Here is a 19282-nt window from a genome sequence, read left to right as displayed (position 1 = left end):
TCTCCACGTTTAATGGCGGTCGGTAAACAACTAAATGGCTCATTACCGCCGCCAGCTGGTAGGGATTAGTGTTACTTTCTGCTTGTTAGTGGACACCATTGGCTGTATATAAGGTGGACACTTAACAAACTTATCACATGCAAATAGTTTATAGTATAAAATAATAAAATACCTTTATCTTTTCTATTAAACAATTATATCTTCTGTGTCTCATGAATATGTTCTGTAAGACTTCTCATCCCCAAAGCTTGGTAGACAAATAATAAGACAATGGGCCCCCCCGTTCACAGACAGGTACATTACTTTAGTCATTTTTACGTAGGAATGTAGACTTATAAGTATGCACCGTACAGCTTTATAGGAGAAAAAATAAAGAAATCTATAATAAAAATACAAATAAGCAATACATCCTATGATCGGCAGACACTTGATATATTAACAGATTGTTATCAGGAGTAAATAACTTTGATGTTTTGAGCTCTGTGATGAAATAAAATCTTTTTGTTAACAGTTACTAAAGAAGCTCTGGGTCGGGTCCCTTGAGGAGTGTGCTCAGCAGGTCCATTCAGTCAGAAACACTCAAAACAAAACCTGATACGCGTCTTGTGACTTCCACGAGTGTAATGATGACTCCTTATTGTTCAGAAGAGGCCAGACTCCTGCAGCCTATGTAGACTTCATATCTATTCAACAAAAAGTGTATCTTCAATTTCCTGCAGAGTCCTGTCACAGGCTGATTTCACCCTCCTCTCTCTCAGGTGATCTGCTCCTCCTGGTAGGTGGAGGTGGAGATGGAGCCGTAAGGATCCACTACAGTCTGGGCACAGCGCACCACCGTCACCATCAGGAAGAAACACAGGAGGCAGAGGAAGAAGAGAGCGAAGCCCAGGTCCACGTCCACCTCAAACTGCCTAGCAGGGTAAGAAGCCCGATCCATGTGGGCAACGAATACTGCGGATCCCTCTTTAACTGTTTCCTCTCCTTGTCAGTTCAGTCCCAGCACTTTAGGAGCAGGACAGGTGTGTGCACATGTGCTCTTGAGGTGATGGTGATTACTTGATGCAAATCAGAAAGACAGACAAAGAATAAAGAGGTTACAGAAAAGCGTATGGTTGAGATGGATACACACTGCAATGCCCATGATTTTAAATTCTGGTCAGGGGCTTTTGTTTAGTTTCACCTCCTCTCTTTCTTCTTTTTTTTGTATTTTTCATCGTTCCAACTATCAAAAAAATGCCCCTAAAAAACACAATACTGGCGTTCAGTACTCCACCGATTTAACATTTAACATAACTCAATCTCATATTTTCTATTCCACGCATTCTTCCTCCTCTACAAACCCGGTGCCTACATTAACCACAATGCAACTCAGCCGGGGACTGCTGGGACGGAGATTCAGGTGTGTTACGCTACTAGCTGCTAAACTAGCCTCGAGCTGCTATCATCAATCAGAGATGAGCAGCGGGACACAAAGGTCTGTAAAGGTCATTTCTTTCTACCACACCCTGATTTTTTTTTTTTTTCATTCTTAACTCGTAGTCTTCAGTGCTGACTCAGGTGACATCACCTAAGGCAATTTATCAGATTTCACGCAGCTCCCTCCACAAAAGGCTTTATATGACTTTTTTCACACATGAGCACTAGTACTCCTCAATAGCTGTAAACAGACTCTGATGTGTAAAATCACTGGAGTTCCCCTTTAAAAGCTACACTTAAGGTCTCCTTACATTAATTTCACAAAGATCAGACTCAAACTTTCAAAATTAAATCTTTCAGAACACAAGTTTCCCCTAAAATATATTACTTTTTTCATTCAGATTAATCTTCAGTTGAGGTTCTCAGTAAAATGATTCATCATTTGGTTTGTAAAATTACCATCACAATATCCTGGAAAGCCAAGTTATTGTCTTCAGATTCCTTGTTTTAGTGCAACAAACAGTCCAAAAACTGACAAAGATATTTTGTCGACTATCACATAAAACAAAAAACATTGCAAATGCTCAATTTTCTAGACATTGGAACCAGACAATGTTCGACTTTTAAAACCTAAATGGTTAAACTATCAAAATAAATGCTGTATAACTTTCTGTTAAGTATTATATCAATCAACTACTTTTTCAGCTCTACTATTATATTATAATGGACAAGTTAACATCCCCATAACTTATTGTTCTGGGCTATTTAATAGTGTTTCTCATTTTTATGCCTAGTTGCTATTTAGAGGAACACAGCACATTGCCGTACAGATAGCAGAAGTTATTACTTACATTGTTATACATATTTAAAGTCAAATTTAGCATTACCGCTGGATCATGAAGTAGTTTTAATCACTGTAAAAGCTGACAGCAACACATCATTTGAACTCACCATTCTGCAGTGTCATCAGTGACCCAGCTGTTTGTTCCTGCAGTCTTCCCAACACCCATCCAAACCCTTGAAGAGCTTTCATAGCATGTTCATCTTGGTCGCCTGTGAGGTTCCTTATTACTCAAGTTACATAAGACAGTCATCAGTTACCAAAGGCTTTACTGTCCCACTCCTCTCATTATCACTGGAAAAATGAGCAGCTCACAAATTGGCTCCTGCACTCACACACATGCATACACAAGCATACACTTGCACCTTGCGACCTCCCCCTGGCGTGTAAAGCCTTTATTAATACTTAAGCAGGAATTGAATAACGGTCTACACAGTTCACAAGTGAATCAAACACCCCACAGCCTTTGTTCTCCTGTCAGAAGGACCTTCATCGCTGTCACCAATTCAGCTTCACACCACAATTAACTCAAGCACCTTAGGCGACACTGAGCTTATTCATTACACAAGGCTGAAAAGGGAACACAGGAAGGAGGGGAAACTTAATGTGAAAGCAAAGGCAAAGATTTAAGGAGGAGTAAGACTGGACATAAGACTGGAAGGGGTGGAGGGAGAGAGGGAGGGAGGAGGAGTGGGGCGGGGGGGGGGGGACGTGCAGAGGAAAGACCAGACGTTGGAGCAGGAGAAACAGGAGATGCATTAGCAATTAAGTTGTGGAGCCAGATGCGAGAGCTGGGTGGAAATTGACCCTGCCGCTTTAAAATGGAGATTGTTACAGTGAGGCTGCCAGTGACAAGAACAGTGTGGAGGCTGAAGTGCGGGGCACGGTGGTAAAGTGATCCCACTCCATATGCAATTAGCCAAGGAGGCCTTTTAGGCTGCGGCCAAAATACTGTAGGGGAAAGTGGCAGAGGGAGAAGGAGGAAACAAGAACCGGTTTTCTTTTAAGGATGGGTGAAAAAGAAGCTTTTCCTGATACACGTTCTCAAACTTTCCGACTGAATGAAGACCAACTCTTTCAATCCGAGATAATTTTTGGGCCGCAGTCTACCTCCCAAAAAGTGTGTCAGCCAGGTGCTGCTCAGTTTGTCATCACTACACTGTGCCATCTGATATTTTAATGGGTCCATGGTGCCTTCAGGTCTACTCTACACCAGTGGAACCAATAACTGATGGATGGTGCTCATGCCAGACTGGTTTTGCTCCACTTTGACAGTGACAGATTATGCCCGAGGTGGTGTTTTAGTATCTGTATCACACTGAGAGGCACACTCCTCAGCTCCTGAATTATGGTTGTATCAGTTAGTTGTTTAGTCTGAAGAAAATACTACACACCCTCTGAATCACAAAATCGTACTGTCCTCAAAATGTCAAAGGGAAGTAGGACAACAAATCCCATGATATTTTTCATGTACCACAAGGAGTTTGAAATTTAGAAACCCTACAGACGTAAATGGCACAAAAATTAATATTTAAAGTAAAACTATTTTTTTTAAAAAAACATAATACTGCTGCAGCATTTAGGGTTTTTTATTGCTGATGAAGGTCACAAGATTAAGACTTCCAGTTAATAAAGTTTCTGAAGATATTTTTGTCAAACATTTCTTGTTTTATTGTTCTCATATAGGACAAATGCTCTCTGCATGCAGGCTAAAGCTGCACTAGATAAGGAATCAGTAGTTCATTAATTAATTGTTCAAGGTCCAGTGTGTAAGATTTAGGAGGATCTATCGGAAACTGAATATAATATTTATAGGTATGTATTTCATTAGTGTATAGTCACCTGAAAATAAGTATCGTTGTTTTTTTGTTACCTTAGAATGAGACGTTTTTATCTATCTTCCACGGAGGCCGCTATGTTGAACCACCATGTTTATTCAGCGGACCAACCAAGCACTGGCTCTAAATCAAGACCATCGTAGTTTTTCCTCCATACCTAGAAGCAGGCAATGAAATTAACCTTTGTCCTCAGTGTCCCACAACTGTCCCAAATTCTACTTCCAACTGTCCCAGACTTACCCATTGTCTCTAATTAAAGTTCTCTATAGTTGAATAAATTTGTTTGTAACTTAAATCTCTTCACTGACTCACTCTGGATTGGTATACAGCATAGGAAATTTACGAACACACACTTTTAACATTATCTCAGTTATATAATATAATCACATTAAATAATCACAAACTCACTACAGGGGCTTTGCATGTTTGAAGGAAATACAATGTTGTTGTTTTTTAAATAAACAAAGGGAGGGAGAATTTAAAACAAACGATTTACAAGCTTACTTTAGGGAATTAAGACTTAAGAGTATATTTTCATTTTTGCAAATTATTGTCAATTATTAGTTAATAAATTAGTTTAAAAAAAACAGAACTTTAATGTTTAATATCTCAAACTAAACCTTGATATTCCTGTCAAAATGTCATTTCAGATGCAAATTAAAAAGAAGAAACTTTACAAGACAGAATAGTTATCCACGCTTATCTTTATCATCATCGCCATTATGATTTTACATCTCAGCAACACATTACGCAGAATAAAAACACTTTCTGTAGAAGCAAAGCTCTTTAGAGGGAGCTGCAGGTAATTGGTCGTCGTGAGCTGAGGAAAGTTAGAGGCCCAGAGCGTTACAGTGCATCGACTGTTGGATGTGTTGGGGCACAAAGACAGCAAAAATAAAGACAATGGGACAGAAATTACATTTTTTCTTTACAATGAACATGTGAAATGATGAAGGCACTTGCAAATTACAAGGTAGTACAAAATGTAAACCATACTTTGGTGTTTCATTTTTACCTCTTTACTTAAGATTTCATTAAACGTTTCTTTTTCCTTTTTACAAAATGAACCAAGACACTGACAATGAGGAAGATCTTGGGTAACAAAATTTAAATCGTACTCCAAACCACTCTAAACTAAAACAATAAATCAGGTTTGAACTCAAACACTATTACTAACTCGTTTACTAGATATTTAGTCAATGCTGATCCATAGAAGAAACCATAAAGTGCATCTTTGGATGGATGAAAACAACACTGAATGGAAATGCTATTGACTCGTCCAGCCCATAAAGAATTCATAAACAGTTACTGATTGGTTTTGGGTTACACTCAAACAAATTGTTCCCAAATTTAAACCGTTAACTGGACAGAAAACAAATAAAAACACAACTAAAAAGGATATTGAGCATAAACAAAACAAACACTTAAAATGATCTGTGCGTTCTGCTTTCCAAGAGACGTAGAATTTAAGACAAACTTCCACAAAAAGGCACATTTCAACACACGTAGCAGATGTAGCACCTTCTCTCTCTCTCTCTCTCTCTCTCTCTCTCTGTCAGACTGTTAAAAAAACATTTACCTCAAATTCTTTTTCTTTTAAACATCATTTAAACAAATATATTTTTTGCAGGAACCAAAGTGACAAAATATCAGCTGCAAAAACTGACGTGCACAAATTCATTATTAATTGAAACTCTTGACTTCAGTAAATAAACTGTGGTCCACAGAAAGACATCACCTCGTTCACCTTTAGGCTGGAGATATACTTGATTTTAACCACACGTATGCCACGTCCGAGTTGTGCCCATTGGGGTTAAACAGCAAGTTTATCTCCCTGGCTTTATGCTGCTCATGATGTCACTCACTTAGTAAGTGTAGTTATTAGAGCAAAATCAGTCAGGTTTAAAGGGCAGTAACACTTAGAAGAGTTTTAACTAACTGTGCAGGAAAGGAACACCTGTCCTAACCACAGAATCCCTTTAAAACACTTCTAGTACCAAAAACATAAAGCTACAAGCAGGCAGATTCGGCATGTGGCAACTTGGTCAACAGCACAAAACCTTGGCAAATAGCATGACAGACTAAGTGGGAAGAGAAAAGAGAAGGTGTGAGAGAAAACCACTCTGCTGCTTAGCTCACTAAGCAGATCATTGTGGTTCTCCATTGCGGTCTTCCTCTCTTCTGTGAAATGATCCACATTCAGAAAGGAAGTTCTAGATAAAGTGTGTATATTTCTGTGTGCTGCCTGCTGCCCCTTTTTCAAGATGCCACGCTCCCATTCTTTGGCTCTCGGGTCAGGGCCACATATGTGCGCCCATCACCTCATCTCCAGCTCTCACTGTCCAATCAGTCCGTCTTATTGTGGTTGTTGTTGAGGGGAGTATGGCCGTTCTGCACGTGGCCGTTTTTAGATTTTTCCCTCTGCTCACGGTCATCTCCTTCCTCTTCTGACTCGGTCTCCTCTTTGTCGCTCCGCTCATCCTCAACAATATCCTGTCAGGTTAAAATAAAAACATAAAAAGACAAACAATTTATCCAGTTGGTTTGAGGTGGAAGTGAAATTGGTGGTAAATTGGTAAAACTAAAAGTGCGGGTTCATACATTGCCTGGCAGGAATTTGACAACCATGCGCAAGATGAGCACAGCCCAGAAGATGTGCAAAGTCTGCAGCACCAACATTAGCCCGTTGAAGAAGTAGAAGCCGGGGAAGGGTGGGTAGAGGGTCAGGGGGTAAATGCACGTTGAATATATAATCCTGGACGAGAGGACAAAGGCAGAATAAAGAGTTCAGTCAGAGCCTCCTACGTTCACCATCAAAAGCCCATTGAGACGGGCCAGAACTCTACACAATGTGTCTGTTGTTACATTTCCATTATATTGTTGCTCAAGTTTTAAGCAAAATGAAGGTAAAAAATGTTTATTTATTTATTTATTTATTTTTTTTAAATATGTTTTTTTTTACTAAATGAAGAGTGTTTTTTTCCAGCAACTACCTGTATGCTAATATATATTCAAGAAGACATATTGCATCATATCATCATCAAGCACAAGTAACTCACATCGTGGCATTTTTACTGCAACTTCCCACCTATGATGGCATTTTTGTTTTCTTACTGAATTAACTTCGACTCTTTTGAACGGCTGTTAGTGTGATACAGAGGTACGTTATGATAGGTATAGATTATTAAAAAATCCCATGAAAAAGATTAAACAAACAATGCCTTAGTCCCTCTCTTAATACTTACAGACTTTCCTACGTGTCTGTGGCACACAGCCTCGAGCCCAATTGGGTCACAAGAATATAGTTGAATTCTTTTAAATCATAAAGAAGTTAGCCTCTAACTTCTTAATACAGCTGGCCACTGTAGTTTTAAGCAAACGTTACTCATAGAGCTGTTAATAGTGCATTTGTTGGGGGCTATTTTCAGTCATGGATTAGTAGCTATTTTATGGACCAGTGTACGTTGGATTGACTTACACAGTGCTCATGTTAATAATAATAATGAAGATACATGTTAACCAGTGCAAAGGTCTGTCTCACTCTTAATACAGTCACTTTTGGACAAAATGTATAAACTCTTTATGGGTTTTGTTGACAATAAGAGGAATAAAAATGATTGTCTATATCAGCTTCTCCACCTGAGCCCAGCATAAAAGTCTTTTTGAGATATGTGAATTATGAACAAATTGGAAATGGCAATAAATATATGAAGCCTTGTAATGAACAACTGCTAACAAATTCTCATATTGTACACATGTCCCAATCACACAGTAATACAAGTGACTCATTGCAGTTACAGTAAATCTGATGCAACATGGTTTTTACCAGAATGGGAGGATTACAAGGCGGGTGACGATGAAAACTGCAGCAAACAGGGTGAAGATGAAGTTGCAGGTTTTCCTCCAGCCCGCGTAGTTGAACATTTTGGCTGACTGGAATGAAAGAGAGAAAGATCAGAGCGCCACCTTTTTCATTTAGTCTCCTCTAGAGGGCAGACAGTGAACTGAGTGAGGTGTACAGTGCTCTAACCTTAACACTATCATAAAGCTATTCAGCTGTGCTAAATGTTATGAGGACAGGTGGGAGGGCAGCACATGTTTAATGATGTATACTGCTGTATGATTGTGATTAAATGATCTGTTTATATGAAAGAACTTGCCATGTGTATGAATACACGCTCTTTACTTAAAGCTAACTGCAACCAGAAGAGAGTTGGTGTGTAGTTAATGCGTTTAACAAACAATCTAAATGAAATGTGACCAATGTGTTTGAAATAAAATGGAGTAAAATATGAGTAAAATGCCCCTTTTTCTGCCATTTTAGCGCGTTTTCATACCTCCATTAGATAGTCGGAGGCATCATGCACTAACATGACCAAAGTCCCTCCCCGGATGTAGTTGACCAGCCAGGAGAAACTGATGAGGACAATGGTGGCTATGTGGTGAATTATCTGCTCTTTGAAATCCTGCAGAGAAGAAAAAACAAGAGCCAGAGAGAGTAAAAACAAAATCCCAAATGTTTTGGTCACTTATTGATCAGGCTGTAAAGATCGGTCACTAATCGACAGTGTGTGTCTGGTTGATGTCGGTTTTAACAAATCATTAACTCTCCGCACATAGCAGATTACACGGCTTTACAGCTATAAAAAGAAAGTAAATCCATATACAGAGGCAAAAAAAAGGAACTCAATAAGTTACAAAACAAATCCTCACATTTGAGGCTGATTTCAACATAGAGGATCTGTTGAGGAGAAACTGTTTTTTTGGTGTAAGAGGTTTAGTTCCTTGCATTTGTGAGTTATAAAACAAGAGCTGGTACCGAGGCCTCGCAAATTTGCTGACGGGCTTGAAGGTCTGCCACATTTTTACAACAACGTTTTGACCTGTGGGCAACACGGTCAGTCTGTCTCTCCGCAGTGTGATTCCCCTACAGTGCTTCGGTCACACATTAACTCACAGGACACCTCGAGATGCAGCAATGCAACCTGGACAGACAGTTTGGATTGTTGCCCTCTTACTCTGACTTTACCAAACTGACAAAGTGAAAGAGGCTGAATTATACATTATCTTAATGGCATTCTGAATGCTGACAGCTCCACTCAATACAGTGCATAAAGTCAGGACGTCTTAGCAAAGAAATCAATATCCAAACCTCAAAATACACAACAGATCATTCTCTTTATTCTGTGCACTCAGTGATCTTGATGGAAGGTTTCTCAGGGGGTTATAGCACAGAGCTAACAAAGTTTTTGAAGACAGCTCTGTATCACTTACCTTACGTTTGACATCCGATGCTACGCTAACAAGCAGCGAGATATAGAAGCCTAATTCGATCATGTAGTACCAGTACTGTGAAGGCAACAGTGGCTGGAAGATAAGAGAAAGAAAAAGCTTTCAGAATAACACAACACCAATAATTCTTCCCATTATTTAGATTTGATAAACCAATGATTGAAGTGGCAGAAGTTAAGAGAAGTAAGGCCGTTTCTGCACTTCATTTCACCAAAGTTGCATTTAAATTTCAAATAACCTTAAAATGTTTAAACCTGAAGGAGCAATAATCCAGATTATAGTACGTACCATTTTCGGGAAGTCATCCCACATCGTCCTCATATCATAGAGCCATGGTTTCTGAGGTGAGATGAATAACTCATTATTAATGAGGGCTTAAGTGTCCAACACAATACTACAAGCACTGTCATGCATAAACACTGAACAAAGTGGAAAACAATGAAAACACTGCAGTTATAATGTCAACAGTTTTAGTTTTCTGCACTTAAGCATGTGTAACATGTAGCAAAATGATCCTCTTTTATTCTTCCGAAGAAGAATAAAGTCACTAGATCGATAGATACATTTCCAGTTATGACTAGTTCATGGTTATATTCCACAAAATGACAAATGCAGTGATCTTTTGCTGATTGTAACAAACACTATGAGAGCTAACCGGATTCGGACACAGTACTCACGTCAATAAGGACTGCCAGGCCAGCAAAGAAAGCAAGAAGGTAAAAGGTAAATCTCCAACTGTAAGAGAACGCACAGCAATCTCAGAAATCCCATTCAAGTAAAACATTGTTTCAGGCAGCATCCCACCTGTACATTATGTTCAAACAATGGCACGACGCTTTTGGGTTTAAGGGACACAGATGTCTAAAAACCATCAACCTCTGCACTGTGTACACTTTACTTTATCTACTTGTTAGAACAATTACTTCAGAATCCCAATGAAACTATAAACAGAATAGTATTTTTAAAAAATTCAAATATCACAGACAACATAAAAATTCCAATCACAAGTGCTTATATCACAGGAATTTAAATCCCTCCAAACTCAACAATCCCATTGGACAGAAGCTCCCTCTCACAGCTAATGGGAAACACCTGGATTACCTTCAATGTGTTTCTCTGCTTGAACGTACACTATGTATTCCTCCTGTCGTGTTTTGCAACAGTGTTTGAGGAATTCTCTGTGGGTGTATCAGGGTTGAAAGCCAATACACTGATGATAAAATAACCATTGGTGCACCAGGGAACACTTTAATACAGTAAAAATGGATTGGATGTTCTGCAGTAGCAACTTGTACCAAAAGCTTTACAACAACAAATTCAATACTCCCACTGTTTTTGTTTTACAAGTTGCTGCTTTCACACCAGAGGGGTGTCCAGAAGTGCAACATGCCAAAAACAAACGAAACAAATGTCTGTTCACGGCCCTTCGTCACAGGTTGGGTATAATCTAGGAGTTGTGAACAGCTAGCCAAAGAGTAATATTCCCTCCTCAGATTAACTGATTTCAATTATTTTTAACAGGTTGAATTGTTTATTACTTCACAACGAAAATGCAAAGTTGGGAGCAAAGTCTGAGAAACTAATATAAGAAATAGAACTTGGGTTAGGGTTAAACGCTGCTTTAATGAAGCTGGGATTTGGTACACCACAACCTCGGTTTGAATTCAGTTAAATCACACTAAATAACAGAAGTGAAACACCAACAAATCCTTATTTCTTTGTTAATGTTAGTGGTACCATTCCACTCCCAATCTAAACAAACCAAATTTCCCCAAAAAAGTGTAAAAAGCCATCATACATCGACTTTATGATTCAAAGCAGGTTATAACAGCAGTGAGATTAGAATCAAAAAGACCAAAAATTAGGTGAATTTGATGGATGGAGATCTTTAGCTACCTTGCTTCCTGGAATTTTTTAAGCTTGCTCGGTCGCTCCTGGTTTCTCCGCCGCCTGAACCACCTCTGGACCTGTCGCACTGAACAGCCCGTCTGTTTACATAAACTCTCTATGGAGCTCTGACAACAAAAACAGGACAAAGAAAGAAGAGTCAGTATTGTCTTTAATGTTTGGCATCACAAAATGACGGTAGCTGCCTGCTCACGTAAGACTTTCTCATCCATTCACACTTCAAATACCAACATCTCTGAGTTCTATGATTAAACTCAAGCTGTGCTATTGCCAAAGGACACACGGTATGTATGAAGCAGTGCTAGTTTCTTAAGTGTGCAGGATGATTACCTGTGTGGGATGCTTTGATGTGCTGCAGAAATAGGCCTCCAGGACGGGATTTGGAGAAGCACGAACACGCTTCTTGTCACTCACTCCCAGCAGGGAGGCAAGAGGAAGTGCTACCGTCCTGGAAAAAGGAAAACACGGGATAAAACATAATTTACCCATCATTTCATATTTGTTAGAGAGAAACATGCAAATTAGACCGGTAGAGAGGCAGATTAACAGGCAAATGACACTGTGAAAAATCATAAAACACTCACAGCTGGAGAGGACTTACCTTTCGAATATCTGTCTGATGACCAGGAAGCAGAGAGCGATGGGTATAGTAGCCCAGAGGTCCCGCGGTTTAGGGAAGACTTTGCCATCGCCGTCCTTCAGGTCAGCCCATCCGTGGCCTTTAGGAAACCAAATCCAGTCGGCCCACAACAGCTCACTCAACCGGGACAACATCCTAAAAACGAAACAGAAAGAGAAAAGGATTTAAAGGGTTTTTTTTTTTTTTATGTGTATTGTGGAGGACATATTAAAAATAAGGTCTGTCTGCTTGGTGATCTCCATTCATATTTTCCATTAGATACATTTTTGCTGAGATGTGACAATATCCTGAGAGGAAACAGAGGAAACAGAGACGGCAGAGAGGAATGAGTATTGATTGGAGGTGATTAATCTCACTGGGCATCTGCAACAGGCAGCGTATCTGTGCACTTCCTGTTCCAGATGAAGGGTGGATTCTGTTGTGCTGCACACAATACAATCAGAAAAACCTATGGGAATTCACTGTGAGCTCTAATCTGGAGTCCAGTTTGGTATTTATTTCCGTTCCTTGGAAAACATCCATTTCCACAGCTGGGTGACACATTTACTCCAAACATTCCCTCGTTCACTCATTCTCTACTCCCTATATAACGGACACTCGTAAAATGGCAGACAGTAAATATGGTTACAGCCATGGTCTGAAAAAATAAGTCACATTTCCAACAGTTGCCATGCTGACAGAAGGGCCTTAGAATAAAAAAAATGTACAACCAATAACACCTCTGAGTTGTAATGATGTGTTTTACATAATTTAAGAACTATGTCTGAATTAAAGTTGCATAATTTCCTCTATAAACCAACATCAAAAACCTCTATAAACAAACTACTATAATAAGCCGACCTTGTCTCCAACAACCTGTGAGGTTTGGATGACTCATAACATCAGCAACAGATCCAATACCACAATTAAAAATAAATGAATAAAGCACACAAACAGGAAGCCAGTGCAAAGATAGCAGTGAGGTGATCTACTTTCTTGGTCTTTCTGAGTAACTTTTTAGAGAGACACCTAATGCAGTCGTCATAGAAAAACAGAATTACCCCTCTGAAATTGTATGCCTCCACCAACCAGTCAAGTTGCAGTTTACAGCCGTGTCTGTCCAGATTCATATAGCGGAGAAGACTTTAAAGGGAATTATATAAAAAAGGTATAAAGATTATTTTATCTTTCATTGCCTGCTCTTTCACCCATCCATACTGATGATATACTGGCTGCAAAATAAATGACATACCGATCAGCCCAGGCTGTACTTTGGACTTTGTGCTAATAAGCAAATGTTATCATTTAGCTCACAGAGACGTTCGCATGACTCTTTAGTCTTGTTAAGGTGGTAGTAAAGCTGTAAATTTCCCCTCATGTGGAACATTTCTTGGCCTGGCTTCGTGGTCTTTTAACATTAGGGGACTAGAAGTTGAGCACTAACTAGTAAAAAAAAAAAGAAGGAGCAACATCAGATATCTGGACACGGAGACATATTCCTACTGCTTTGTTATTTGAGTGCAGAAACAGCAACAGGATCTGGGATGACATCAGTGTTGCTGTAATTACTGGCAGCTCCTCAATAGAACAAGCAGTCACCTGTGGACTTTAACAGTGTCCGATCAGCAGATTTTGATCATCATATTACTGCTGCACCTTGTTTGTGTCAAAGTATGAGACTCTTTCTGTAGCAAATCATTTAAGGGGGAAATTTAGATCACACGTTTCCTGAAAGATCCCATAACAGGGCTGTGTGTGTGTGTGTGTGTGTGTGTGTGTGTGTGTGTGTGTGTGTGTGTGTGTGTGTGTGTGTGTGAACTTTAACCCATTAAATCTTACTATGAATACAGAGTAACTTGTGCAGGCTGCCTTTGTTAGCAGAGGAGTTTCACTTCAACAGAGTCTCTGTTACAGTTTCAAAGATAGTCCGGCTCACCTTGAAACAACAGCAGTGAAATATGAACTATCCTGTCTGTTAATCAGTTTGTGGGTTTCAGTGAACCCGCTAGCTCCCGTTTATTATCCATCATGTCATGAAACATCTACTATAAGCTCTTAGTTTCACTCTATAAAACAATAATTGAAAAAAAAAAAAAAACCCCACATCTAACTTTCCCACACCATTCTTATCCGTCTTCGAACAGAGAATGGGCTTTCTGTGGACCGGGTTAAAATGTGTTAATGAGTGCAGATTTTGTATTCCTGGACTGAATTATGGGATTTGGGTGAACACGCAAAAGGATTTTCTGGAAACTGGAAACCAACCTTGGGGCTGCAAAAGTTCTCAGGTGTACGTCCCACTTCTTAAATACAAAGTAAACCTTTTTCTTTCTATAACTGATCTAAACTAACAGGGCTCACTTTCTAGTGAAGATACATGCTCAAAAACAATATTAAAAAGCAACCAGACGTAAGAAGCTACTATTTTGTATTCTTTTCTTATTAAGTTCTATATATCTCTATTATTATTTTTTTTTCTATACTTGTTTCTGTCATTGTGCTACACTGTTTAATAGTATGGTGTCTGCTCCTGCTGACATATCATTTCCTCAACAGTTTATTGACTGGACGAGATAAATGGTTGACAGAAGAACAGGTAAAACGCCAGCAGCTTATCAAGTAAAACTGCTGCAAGCTAAAATAAATATTTTTTGTTAGCTATGTTATGTTGACAAATCATCCAGTCTGAAGTAAGACCAGTAAACTGTTGTATACAGCTTAGCTTACACCAGGATGTCAAACTGCACGCCTGGGGGCCATTTGAACATTAAAGTGGCCCTCCTATGAGATGACAATACCAGCAAGACAGTTTGAGTTTAGACCCCCGGCTAAGACCTTTAAATGAATCACATTTGGGATTTTAAAAGCACATTCTGGACACCCTTTATGAGATTCCACTTGGACACAAAATGACATCCATGTACTAACAGTATTTGTGAATCAATTCATGAAGACGTTACCTGCACTAAAGATCCTTTGTGCAACATTTAGGAGGATCTATTGGGAGAAAAGGGGATGTAACATTCATAGGTATGTTTTCATTGGTGTATAATCACCTGAATATAAGTATTGTTGTGTTTTCGTTACCTTAGAATGAGCTGCCATGTTTCTACAGTAGCCTAGAACAGACAAATTAAACACTAACTCTACTACTAGTGTGGTTTCTCCTACACTCTGAGCTGTATTCACATGGCTGCAATCTGCAACGTCCCCCAGCTCTAGATGCCACTGAATCCTACACACTGTTGTTATTTTATCCTCCATCTGTTTTGGCTGACATTAACGCTTACATTACATTACTATATAATTGAATCCACTATCATCAGTCAACACTCAGCTAGTGCTTGCACATTTCCAACTTCAGGACAGCTTTTGGACAGACCAAAGTGCACTGTGCCACTCTGGCACCAATGGTTTAGTGTCTGGAATCAGGAGTGTTGTTTTTGGAGAGGCACCAAGAAAAGTGACTTTTAATTTTAATTCACATTTCACTCCACAACACTCAGTATTGTACCAGAAAGACCATTACCATCCTCACTGCTGTCTGACTACAGTCCACCAATGTATGTAACCTCTGTGTGAACACAATAACCAAAGGTTGCTCAACGTCTTCTCTGATCTGTATGTTTGTATCTATTTTTTTCTTTTACATTATTTATTTCTGTGTACATGACATCTATTACATTTCAGTCCACCCTAGGAAAAGTGATCCTGCCTCTGTTCTTTGTGAGGTTTCTTTCTAATTTGACACAGCAATTTAGTATTGCACTTCCATTAAGTTGAAGGACTCACAAAAGACAAAGTACAAAAAAAATAATCTGTCAGATTCTGTGCAGCAGAAGCCAAGATACCCTGACATTTCATCCTGAGTATGGGTTTATCCTGATTTTTGTAACCTCCATATAAATGGGGATAGCGCAATACATATTCTTTATAATTTAACAGTAGTCCATGAGTCTACAGGTGGTGGTAATGCAAGAAGAAATGTAAAAAGTCAGCTTTGCAAATGTTACAGGAGGAAATGCATTCAACTTGTTCACCAGGCCTCAGGGATACACACAAACACACACACACACACACACACACAATGTGTTTTCATGAGCAAACACTGAATGTAAAGATAACTTTTGCATGTTTACAGGAAAACTCCTCGGGGCACCGTTAAGCTAAGACTCAAGCCTGGTCCACACAGCATGCGTGAACGGTGCGTCACGGGTGCCTCGCTGCAGCTTGCACGCCTGTGTGAGTGTTTCTGCTGCTGCTGCCAGCCCTATCTTCCTACAGTGATAAATACAATACAATAAAAGCCTTGTTAACAAATGAATGGATTCTGTCCACAGAAATGCTTGAGAGCTTGAATTAAAAACAATTTTTTTAATATGTCAGTGAGATATTTTACAGATATAGACATTTAAACTGTAGTGAAAGGTGTATATGTTTCTGTATATGTGTATATGACTATGAAAAGGTCCTTTTCACTGTCTGTTTTTGTGCGTAGCTCGCAGAAACAAAATGCCTCCACTCTCTGGTGAAGCGCTGCTGCAGACACACCTGAGAAGCACGGCTCACGCAGGTAGTGCAGCTGTCGCAGTAGCCAATAGCAATGAATGAGTGCCGTGAGTGTTGAATATTGATTGATAGGCGGATGTCATAATACTATTGGTTGAAAAAGGTTGGTTCAGGCTCACGTAAGCACGTCATCTACTGTTTTACGAAGAATAAAAAGACATTTTAGTCTCTTTTTTTGGCCTGCACTGTTAAATACGTGCACAATATGGTTGGGGGGGTGGTGTGATCTAAAATAGTTAAAAAGTCAGTTTTTATTTCATCTTTAACTGAACTTTGTGTAAAAATGTGCAGAAAACCCTTTTCAAAAGGGGGAAGTTTTTTTCTTACTTACAACCTTGAAGGCCAGAGGCTGTCAGATGCTGTACAGACCAAAAATATGAATAAAGCTAGAAACAGAGACAGTATATACAAATATTAAAAGAGAGACAATGTGGCTGCTGTGTTAAGTAAATGAATGAAGACCTGTACAGTTTGCATGGATTTGCAAGTTAGTAAGTACCTGGAGCCCAATTTCTAAAGTCGAGGTGAGTAAAGAAGATTAAAACTGCTTACAGGACGCAAAATAACCTCTTCATGTCACACAAGCTGGAGACTATCAGCTAGTGTCTGTCACAGATCTCTACGCTGTTTGCGTAAACTTGTGCAGGGAGTGGCAGAGTGCATGGCGCAAGCGGGGAGTCTCCCGGACATAGCGGAACAGACAGCTCGGCTCACTGAGATGGAGATTTAAACAAGTTTCCCCCCCACACATCTCAAAAACACTAAAACCAGCTCACACTCTTTACACACAGAGAAAGTGAGTGCACCACGTACACTTCTTATTCTTGAATCAGCAGTTAGAAAGGAGACAGCGCAGGCGCTAAAACTTTCAGCTCGGGCGACATCTCCAGTTTACGCTAGAAAACTTTTACGCATTTATAATTTTGTGCCGTTAGGAAAGATAATGTGTGTATAAATGGCCGTTTATAGTTTAGGAAACAACCTCCATTAATCCCTCTGCGGCTGCCGTCACGCTTTGTTGTGTTGGACATGAATGGTTTGACGACCTTCTCTCTTATCGCGGTGTTCTTAAACAAACACCACCGACATCAGGGCAAGCAAAGGCCTGTTAGCTCGCTAAACTTTTTCATCCCCCCCTCTCCCCTCTCCCCTCTCCCCTCTCCTCCCTAACGGCTGAATCCGCGAGCGCTTTCCGTTAAAAGCGTGTCAGCAAAAGTTTGAAGAGTGTAACCCCCCCCACCCTCCTTCAACCGCCATCAACCACCACCACCAACCGCCGCCTCGGTTAAAATAAAACTTCTCTTAAATCCTCCCGGGAGGATGACTCTCGGATTTCTGTCTAAAAATAGCAGCCCAACGTGTGCCTGATGATAAGTCTTGTGATTATTTATTAATTTATTTATTTTTAACGATATTTTAACCGACAACGAAAGCGTCGTCCATCATGTAACGGTGCAGTCCCAACTTACCTCACTCTTCACGTCACCGTCGGCAGGTTTAATGTCAGTCTCAAAATGTACGGCGGTTGGGCTGCTTTGCTCTTCCTCTGTTCCTGTGGCAGCGGAGGAGGAGGAGGAGGGGGGATTTCATGTAGTTCTCGCCATCAAATACAACTTGTTGATCGCTGCAAATCCGCCTCTTTTTTCTTTCTTCTTTTTCTTTTCTCCCTCCCTTCTTCTCTCTAATCTCAGGTTTGCCACATTCTCCGGAAAAAGAAGAGAGGAGGAAGAAAAATAAATAAAAAAAATAAAAAAAAACTGTGTCGCACTTTCTTCTGAAAACTCTCCCTTGTGGCTGGTCCAAACAGGAACAATTATATTCAGTTTGTCACTTTTTGTTTTCTGTCCCCCCCCCTTGGTATGATCAACGGGGATCTAAATGGGCCTCGGCTTGTTGCCGCTCTCCCTGGTAGTTCAATTGGTTGGATGTAGAGGATATTATGGTAGTATGTTAAAAGTGGACCGAGCGGAGGGCGGGGAGGAGGCTATTTAAAGTGACCCGATCCTGTACGCTGTATGAGGGGTGGTTAGTGCCGCAGGAGGCAGTGCTGACAGGGGGGAGTGGTGTAACTGCAGGGTGGATACACGGTGCTTTGGATTGGACCTTAAAAGGTGGCCGGTACCCCTAATTCAGCCCTAAACCATAAAAACAGCATAACATCTCTGGTTAATGTGCAAAACTCTGTGTTATACTAAAGGATTTCAGCTTTAACATTATCAGTACTCACTACTATTAGTCGTCACACTTCTATATTGGTGTATATTGTATTATAATGTACACTTACTTAGGCTTTTATTATATTTATGTTTTCTATTCTATATATATGCTGTGTTAAATATTGTAATTTGAGCCACTGTAACAAAAAATGTCTCTAACTCATGGCATTTTTTATCCTTTTTAACAAGAATATTTTCAGTTTCAGAAACACCAAAGTCATGTGGGGGCATGTATCACTGCATCAAGGTGGTTATTTCTACACAGTTATTTCAGGACGTTTATTGTATACCTTTCGCAAGAAATCTATTTTTTGGGGTGAGGTAAATAGTAGTCTCACATGTCACTGTTCATAACACAAGGGGGTTTAGTCATTGGTTTGTTGACCATTGTTGTGAAGGAGAAGACGATTTAAAAATAGCGACTAAGACCATAAATGTGTCAAGAAATAAAGTGAGAAGTAGGGTTATTTTGTCATCAGGTTGAATACAATCAGACTTCTTTTTGAGCCTTTTGCTCACAGTGTATAAATGTGAGCAATTATTTTGTACACTGTGGTATTGCTACTCTTATTGAGGTAAAAGA

The 19282-nt window shown here is 39.7% G+C and overlaps 1 protein-coding gene across 2 annotated transcripts; it reads right to left on the bottom strand.

Annotated features, from left to right (window-relative positions):
• Window positions 1-4781: 4781 nt before the first annotated feature.
• Window positions 4782-18444, bottom strand: cers2a (ceramide synthase 2a). 2 transcript variants are annotated; one of them, XM_051390573.1, is made up of 11 exons: window positions 17953-18444; window positions 11897-12070; window positions 11626-11743; window positions 11284-11402; window positions 10065-10122; window positions 9676-9726; window positions 9370-9462; window positions 8433-8561; window positions 7922-8028; window positions 6697-6850; window positions 4782-6588 (listed from the first exon to the last, which is right to left on the bottom strand). In XM_051390573.1, the coding sequence occupies exons 2-11, from the start codon at window positions 12067-12069 to the stop codon at window positions 6442-6444; spliced, it is 1149 nt and encodes a 382-aa protein (XP_051246533.1). In that variant the 5' UTR covers window position 12070; window positions 17953-18444; the 3' UTR covers window positions 4782-6441. The 2 variants fall into 2 exon arrangements, with proteins under 2 accessions (XP_051246533.1, XP_051246534.1); XM_051390574.1 differs by lacking the exon at window positions 17953-18444 and adding an exon at window positions 12976-13121.
• Window positions 18445-19282: the final 838 nt, after the last annotated feature.

This window comes from Dicentrarchus labrax, unplaced genomic scaffold (assembly GCF_905237075.1).
Source record: "Dicentrarchus labrax unplaced genomic scaffold, dlabrax2021, whole genome shotgun sequence".
NCBI lineage: Eukaryota > Metazoa > Chordata > Actinopteri > Moronidae > Dicentrarchus > Dicentrarchus labrax.
The sequence above is the reverse complement of the archived record's forward strand: the minus strand, read 5'-3'. Positions and strand labels throughout refer to the sequence as shown.